This window comes from Miscanthus floridulus, chromosome 4 (assembly GCF_019320115.1).
Source record: "Miscanthus floridulus cultivar M001 chromosome 4, ASM1932011v1, whole genome shotgun sequence".
Classification (NCBI taxonomy): domain Eukaryota; kingdom Viridiplantae; phylum Streptophyta; class Magnoliopsida; order Poales; family Poaceae; genus Miscanthus; species Miscanthus floridulus.
Window position 1 is genome coordinate 49,747,852 of NC_089583.1, and position 8,742 is coordinate 49,756,593.

The window sequence follows — 8,742 nt, forward strand, 5'->3', positions numbered from 1 at the left end:
CCAAAGGTGAGCAAATTCATAACCACCACCCCACGGAAAGATGTCTAGCCATCGATGAAAGCATCGGAGATGAGGAAGACCAATGAGGAGGCATAGGGGCTTCTAAATATGGGAGGAGGTAGTGGAACTAGGAGTCCTGATGGTGCCAGGACTACCAGCCACGCATCGGAGCTGGGCCGAAAAAATTCTTGTTGATATTTATTAATGTGTCACTTGTTTTAAGTAGCCACCTATTATAAACCTATATGTCCTAAAATTACTTTACTAGGTTGTCATCCCTAGTGATGATGCCAGAGATGCTTGTTGGTACTACATAGCATTACTACTAGAATAATACTAAGTAGTTCTTTATTATTTTATGTGACTATAAAGAATATATAAATATATGATTAAAAAGGATCTACAAGCTCAGAGATAATATACCATTGTAGCACTTTACCCAAGAGTATTTTAGGTATCATTATTTATATTTTTACCATAGGGAAGGTCTAGCATGGACATGTATTGTTAACTTATACTATTGAAGGAAATAAACCATAACCAATGTTCTACTCATAATAGGGGTAAGTCATAGGATAAGATATATATATATATATGATAAGTATTGATCAATAATAATGCTAAATCACTCAAAGTACTCCTTTCTATGGTATTAGCATGGTCAGGTAGAATATTAGAGGAATAATTCCTAAGTTATTCTATCGATAGAATATCGTCAGTAGTCCTCCAAGGGGTTTCCCACGAAGTTAGATTGATCGGTGAAGGTGCACGTGATCAGGAACCGAATGGTGACACAAGGCGCAGAGACAGCGATTTAGACAGGTTCGGGCCATCTGATCGACGTAATACCCTACGTCCTATGTCTTTGGTGTATTGTATTGAGTATGAGATGTATCGATCATGTCCACTAGGGGACCCCTGCCTCTCCTTATATAGTCTAGGAGGGGTAGGGTTACAAGTAAAGTAGCCAATTTGGTACTATACAATATTTTGCGGTCCACACCGAGCAGTGTCGTGCATGCCTTGATCTTGTGGACTGGGCCACCTCTAATGGTGCGGCCCATGTCTTGTCTTGTGGATACCGGGGGCTATACCCCCACAGCTAGTCCTCGAGCCTGACAGTAGGTGACGTAGTCATGTGGTGCCTAGGGTCAAAAAGTAGAAGACCAGCCAAGTAGGCAGCTAGTCTCTGGGCGTAGCCTCAAGATGAGAACAGGCACATTCACCGCAAGGTGAAGTGTGCCCACTTAGTCCCCGAGCCTGCTAGAAGATGAAGAATGAATCTTGTAGTAGGGTCAAAGAAAAAGAAGTCTGAAAGCTTTGTCGACGTCATCCAACATGCGCGCATCAAGACCCTAGACATGCTACCCAAGACCAGCACCCTGATCCGAACAGCATGGAGCAGCTTGATAGCACACCGATGAGACATAGCAAGATCCGACCACCAAGGGAGCATCAAGGAGTCCCCGGCGTCATTGGTGATGTCCGAGCGCCGAAGAGCAAGGAGTCCCCAATGTCGCTGGTGATGTCCAAGCCCTAAAGAGCGAGGAGTCCCGACGTCGCTGGCGATGTCCGAGCACCAAGGAGCGAGGAGGCCCCGGTGTTGCTGGCGATGACTGAGCACCAAGGAGCGAGGTGTCCTCGACGTTGCTGGTGATGTCTGAGCACCGAGGAGCGAGGAGTCCCCGACGTCACTAGCGATGACCAAGCACCGTGGAGCGAGGAGTCCCCGGCATCGCTGGTGATGACCGAGCACTGAGGAGCAAGGAGTTCCCGGTGTCGCTGGTGATGTTCGAGCACCAAGGAGCGAGGAGTCCCGATGTCGCTAGCGATGTCTGACCACCGAGGCGTGAAGAGTCCCTGGCGTCGCTAGCGATGTCCAAGCACTGAGGAGCGAGGAGTCCCCGACATCGCTGGCGATGACCAAGCACCAAAGAACAAGGATTCCTCGGTGTCGTTGGCGATGTCGGAGCAGCGAGGAGTCCCCGGCATCACTGGCGATGTCCGAGCACTGAGGAGTTCCCGGCGTAGCTAGCGATGTCTGAGCACCGAGGAGTCCTTGGTGTAGCTAGCAATGTTCAAGCACCAAGGAGTCCTCAGCGTAGCTAGCGACGTCCAAGTAGCGAGGAGTTTCTGACATAGCTAGCGATGTCCAAGCAATGAGGAGTTCTCGATGAGGCTGGCAAGGTCCGAGCACCGAGGAGTCCCCAGCATAGCTGGCGATGTCCGAGCATCGAGACATCTCCAACGTAGGCGGCGATGCCCAAGCACCGAGGAGTGAGGAGTCCCCAGCATCACTGGCGATGTCCGAGCACCGAGTAGCGAGGAGTCCTGGCATCGTTGGCGATGTCCGAGCACCAAGGAGCGAGGAGTCCCCGGCGTTGATGGTGATGTTCGAGCATCAAGGAGTGAGGAGTCCCTGGCGTAGCTAGCGACGTCCGTGCGGTGAAGTGTGCCCACTTAGTCTTCGAGCATGAAGAATCTGAGCACCGAGGAGTTCCTAACGTAGCTGGTGATGAAGCATGAGCGACGAATAGTCTAGTCAACTGATCGGCGGCGAAGTGAGCATTGAGCAGAAACAATCGACAAACAGTCTGATCAACTAGTCGGTGACAAAGTCGATGATCCTAGCGGTCTGACCAGTTGATTGGTGGTGAAGTCCGAGCACCAGGTGATCCAATCACCTAGACGATGATCCTGCAATACAAATATGTAGAACAGGTAGTACATGTACAAATATATGAACTCCGAAGAAAAATCAGCAGTGGCGATGAAATAGCATAAGTAGCTCGGCGATTAGTTGGTGTGAAGATGTATTTAATATAAACCACCCGAACAGTTAGTGTGTAGCTGAGTCTCTAGCCCTAGCTAGCCTGTTAACCATAATGTGGAGTGCGGAGCCCGTGCATGTGTAGGAGGAACATGTGTCACTAAGGAGCCACTGCCAACCACCCATAATGCAGAGGGCAGACGCTCGTGCACGTGTAGGGAGGAGCTAGAGACAGGGCCATCTCTGGAGGCGTCCGAGCATCAACAGGACTGTTCAGGGGTTCAAAAAATTGTTTGAAGAACAAACATGAAGAAAATAGCTCAGAGAAACATCATGGCGATTAACGAAGATTGGCGAATATTTAGAAATTAAAGCGTGACTTAGCTTTAGATAGAATGACTGGTCAGCGATGTATGGTGCTATCTGGTCGGCGTTGACTGCAAGCACCTAGCGGGCGGTGAGTTGTTGGTGAAGGCGACCTCGAAGGTGGTTCTGAGATTGGATCTGCTATTGCGGGGGCTGATGTAGCTAGTGATGAATCATTGTCGTGGACCGGCATGGATCTCCACGAGATTGATGATGAGAAGGCGTTGTTGATTTGAGGTCCCTCTGGCTCGCCATGGATCAAGCGCACACCCCTACCTGGCGCTCCAACTATCGACAGAATATCATCGGCAGTCCTTCGAGGGGTTTCCCACAAAGGTAGATTGATCGGCAGAGGTGCGCATGATCAGGAACCAGATGGTGAAACAAGGTGCAGAGACAACGATTTAGATAGGTTCGGGCTGTCTGATCGACGTAATACCCTATGTCCTATGTCTTTGGTGTATTGTATTGAGTATGAGATGTATCGATCGTGTCCACTAGGGGACCCCTGCCTCTCCTTATATAGTCTAGAGGGGTAGGGTTACAAGGAAAGTAGCCTATTTGGTATTGTACAATATCTTGCAGATGCACGCCGAGCAGTGCCATGCACGCCATTGATCTTGTGGGCTAGGCCACCTCTGATGGTGTGGCCCATGTCTTGTCTTGTGGATATCGGGGGCTGTACCCTCACATATTCCTAATTACAAGTCAAAGCATACATTGATTAGTGCAATTATACCTAGTAGTCATTGCTAAGATCATCCTCATATCTACACATAAGAGATATTACTAAGGAAGATTAAGAACAGAGCTTGCCCTTCCTTCATAACCAAACCCTATGTGCCCCATATTTAGGGAATGGACGACAAATGACTCAATGGGAGTGTCACAGTCCGTGATCTACCACATGACCTAGAATATAGGTTGTATCTGCAGGTAAACAATGTATAAGCACCACACTTACACAATATTGACCACTCACCCCATACATAGCGGAGCAAGTGCTATATGAACTTATGCATGGATATAATGATAAACTAGGTATACTAAGCATATAACCAAAGTAGACTGATGAACATTATAATAAAGAACATGAATAAGAATAATACTAATATTGTCAAAACAATTGTAACTAGCATATAAAAGTAATGGAGAAACTAAAAGAGAGGGGGTACAAAGATTATACTGAACCATGCTCTTGACAAGATTGGGAATCTAAGCGAAGTCCTGCTTGCCTCCCTCTAGACCTAGCCTAACTAGCTATGCCCTAGAATATGGTGGAGTTCTAAGGATAATTAGGGTTTCTATCTTCTCAAATGACTTATCTCCTATAGGGGGGCATGGCTGATATATATAGGCCAGAGCATCCAACGTGAGCCCTTGGATCAAACCGACTTAAAGGACAGCGTAGATGCAGCCTAGGAGGAGGTGGAGAACCTACATTGCGACGCAAAGGCTGACAGGTGGGCCTAGGGGCTGGGCGGCCCCACTTGGCAGCCTCTCACCCTCTGCTTCAGTGTGGAGTCCTCTCGAGTCTTCTGGAACCTTATGGTGTCCATTTTGCTATAGATAAGTGCAATTAAATCTGACATGTACGTCCACCTTGATGGTTTTCTGAATAAACCCTGCAGAAAATATAGATTCACCAAAACTCATGGAATTTGCTAGTTTAAACCCCTAAACCTTCATTGGTGATTATATTCATGCCCTTATACATGTTATATTGATGGTTTATAATGGCTGTTAACAACCATCAACACTGCTCCTTTTGAGATCTATCGATTTCAATTAAACCGGTGGTTCTATTAAAAACACGATATCCATGTTCGTTAGTACCATAACCAAGCATGAAACCTTCATCAACCTTTGGTGTAAACTTTGAGCTTTTGGATTTCTTATTAAGTATGAAACACTTAGATCCAAAAACTCTAAAGTAGTGCACCTTAGGCTTTTTACCAGTTAGAAGTCCATAGGCGGTCTTTTCTCTTTTCTTATGGAGATATAAGCAATTGATGTTATGACATGCCATGTTGATCACTTCCACCCAATAGTTGGTTGGAGTCTTGTACTCATTCAGCATTGCTCTTGTGGCTTCTATGAGCAGTTCGGTTCTTCCTCTCTACAACACCATTTTGTTGTGGAGTGTATAGAACCGAAAACTCATGCTTGATGTCTTCTTCATCAAGGAACTCTTCAATGTTGGTATTCTTGAACTCTATCCCATTGTCACTTCTAACTCTCTTGGTCTTCATGCAGACTTCTTGAAGATGCCTTGTACCTCACTCTTATCACGCAAAAAGAACACCCAAGTGAAATGAGAATAATCATCAATAATTACAAAACCATATTTGTTACCACCAATGCTTATATAAGCGATGGGTCCAAATATGTACATGTGAAGCAATTGCAATGGCCTTTCGGTTGTTACAACATTCTTGACGGGATGTTTGGCTCTAACTTGCTTTCTGGCTTGGCATGTGCTACAAATTCTATCTTTCTCAAAAGAAACATTTGTTAGTCCAAGGATGTGTTCGCCTTTTTGAAGTTTAGCCAAGTTCCTCATCCCAACATGGGCAAGTCAGCGATGCCATAACCAACCCATGCTAGATTTTGCCATTAAACAAGTCTCAGGATTTACTCTATTTGATGTGAAATCAACTAGATAGAGTTTTCCTTTTAGATGACCCATAAATGCAATAGAGTAATCCTCCCTTCTATAGACTTCCACACCCTTATCCATAAGGAGACAATTGTAACCCATCTCACAAAGTTGCGAAACGGGTAACAAATTGTATCTCAACGAATTCACAAGTAAAACATTGGAAATAGAGTTGTCATTTGAGATAGCAATTTTACCCAAACCTGAGTACTTCTCCTTTTCCATTGTCACCTAACACAATGTTTCCACTTTGATCATGACTAGGTTGGAATGATGTGAACATATCCTTCTCTCCGATCATATGATTGGTGCATCCACTATCCAACACCCAACTTGTTCCTCTAGAGGAGTATTCCTACAAAGAGAAATTAAGCTTTGGTTTTAGGTACCCAAAAAGATTAGGGTCCTAGGGGGTTAGTCACATAAAACATGGACACCCAAACACTCCTCATAAACTCCTTACTCTTTTGGGCACCAACATACTTCACCATGATCTTGCCATCCTTGCCCCAACAACACATGTAATCACTAGCATAACATTGTGGGAGTGGTGCTTGTTGTTTGGGGGCCTCCACTTGCTTTGTCTTATTTGTCTTGTCACTTGTAGGTGCGACATTGGGAATGTAGACCTTGTTGTTTGCCTTGCATATGAGCTCGTCAAGAGCAACACCCTTGTTGAACTTTACACAAGGCACACCATTGATCATGCCCCTTCCATTGGCCTTTCTATCATATCTATTATTTCCAATGCCTTCCTTGTTGGATGGGTGCCTTGATGACTTTGTATATAGTCTTGTTGGATTACTCTTGACACTTGCACCCATTCTTCAAGATCATCTTCAACCATTGAATCTCCTTGTCTTTCTTCTCTAGATCAACAAGGTTAGTTGCATATGCATTTACATCAATTTTATAGCATCTTTTACAACCATTACTAGTGGAGACATTAGAGTCTTCGGTTGCCTTAGGAGAAGTTGAAGTGCTAGCCCAAAGAGTACTATAGTTTAGCTCAAGATTTTGGTATTTTTCTTCCAATCTTGTGAGGCTTTCTTGAGCTATACTTTTCTCATTCTAGAGGCTAGCTACTTGATCATTAACTGAGGAATGTTCTTTAGTCAATTTCCCAATAGTGTCATTGGTGAAAGACAATTCAACGGTTAACTTTCAACCTTCATCTTTTCCTTAGCAATAGATGCTTCAAGTGAAAGGTTCTTATCTCTCTCTTGAGTGATTATGTCTCCTTGCATCTCCAAGCATCTATCCCTCTTCTCTAATTTCTTCATTAGCATTTTTATTTTAGTGTAGGCCTTTTTACCAAATTTCTTTATCATGGTTGCTTTAAGTTCTTCTATGTTCTGATCACAACTATCATACTCATCACTAGAGGGATTGGGTGAAACATTGTACCTTCTCCCCCTTAGCCATGGGGCAAGTTGGAGTGTAGTAGTCGTTGTCGATGAGGTTGGAGAAGAGCCTTGGTGATGAAGATAAGTTGGGGAAGAGTTTTGATGGTGAAGACGAGTCAGGGAAGATCATGGTTGGTGATGAAGAATGGTGGATGGCGATGTTTGTGGCTCCTTTCTTATTCTTCTCATCATCACTTGAGTCACCATCATTTGACTCCCATTCTTCACCAAGATGAGCTTAACCTCTCTTCTTGCCTTTGTTCTTCTTGTCTTCATCCTTGTTGTACTTGTTCTTCTTCTTCTCATTAGGACAATCATCTATGAAGTGACTGGTTTGGCCACACCCATAGCAAAACCTCTTCATGTTGCTTCTCTTCCCATCATCGTAAGTCTTGCGGTTGCTCTTCTTCTTTATGAACTTTCTAAAGTTTCTAATGATGAGTGCAACTTCTTCATCGGACTCTTCTTCTTCACTTGAGGAATCATCCTTCACTTTCTTCTTCTTCTCTTGACTAGAAGATTTGCCTTCATGAGCATGAGTTGCCTTTAGGGCTGCATTCTTGTTGTATCCCATTGCATTATGATTTGGATTGTGAGCATTGATTGCATCTTCATCTAGACACTCATGATGCTTGAACTTTGAAAGAACTTCTTGGGTGTCATCTCATCATAACCGAGCCTTTCCATGATCACAGACGCTAGCATGTTGTTCTTGGCTCTATAGGTTCTCAACATCTTCCTAGCAACCTTATTGTCATCCCATTCGGTGCTTCCAAGAGCTCTTATGCAGTTGACCAATGCCATAAGCCTATCAAACATAGATTGGGTTGTTTCATCTTGCGAGAACACAAATCTTTCCATTTCATCATGAAGTAACTCAATATTGCCTTTTCTCACACTCTTATCTCCTTCAAATGACACTTTCAAAGTGTCCCATATTTGCTTTGCACTTTCCATTCCATTCACCTTTCTATACTCATCTGGGCCTAGGCTTGACACAAGCAATGCTATGGCTTCTGCATTTTGATGGAGATTGTGCACTTCTTCTAGAGTTATCTCTCTATCTTCATCAGTAGGAATCATCACACCAACATCCACAACTTCCCAAAGTCTTGTGGCAATGAGATGCATCTTCATCTTGTAAGACCAATCGGTGTATCTTGTTCCATCAAAGTGAGGTGGCTTGCCGAGGTTGATGGAAGGAGAACGTAGAGGTGGACCTTTGATGAGTTGTCCATAATTGAATCCCATGTTTGAATACATTCCTTTTCCATGAGCATGCTCGCCGGCTCCAACATCACTTGCATTGTCTTTGGTTGCTTCATTCTTGCCACTTATAGAATTTTCAACCTTCTTGCTCAACTCTACCTTCATCTTGCTAATCTCATCTTGCATCTTCTTCATTTCATCTTGGAATAGCTTTGCTTGCTCAGCCATCAACTCTTTTGCAATATGATTGGCCATCTCAGTGGCATCGGCTTTCATCTTTTCGGTGTTCGACATTGTTTCTTCTCACGCAGTGAAGCGCTAAAAGAAGACCT

The 8,742-nt window shown here is 44.3% G+C and overlaps 1 protein-coding gene across 1 annotated transcript; it reads right to left on the reverse strand.

Moving 5' to 3' along the window:
- Positions 1 to 7,439: 7,439 nt before the first annotated feature.
- On the reverse strand, positions 7,440 to 7,775 carry LOC136548505 (uncharacterized). The gene has a single exon (XM_066540005.1). The coding sequence runs from the start codon at positions 7,773 to 7,775 to the stop codon at positions 7,440 to 7,442; it is 336 nt and encodes a 111-aa protein (XP_066396102.1).
- Between the last annotated feature and the right edge of the window lie 967 nt (positions 7,776 to 8,742).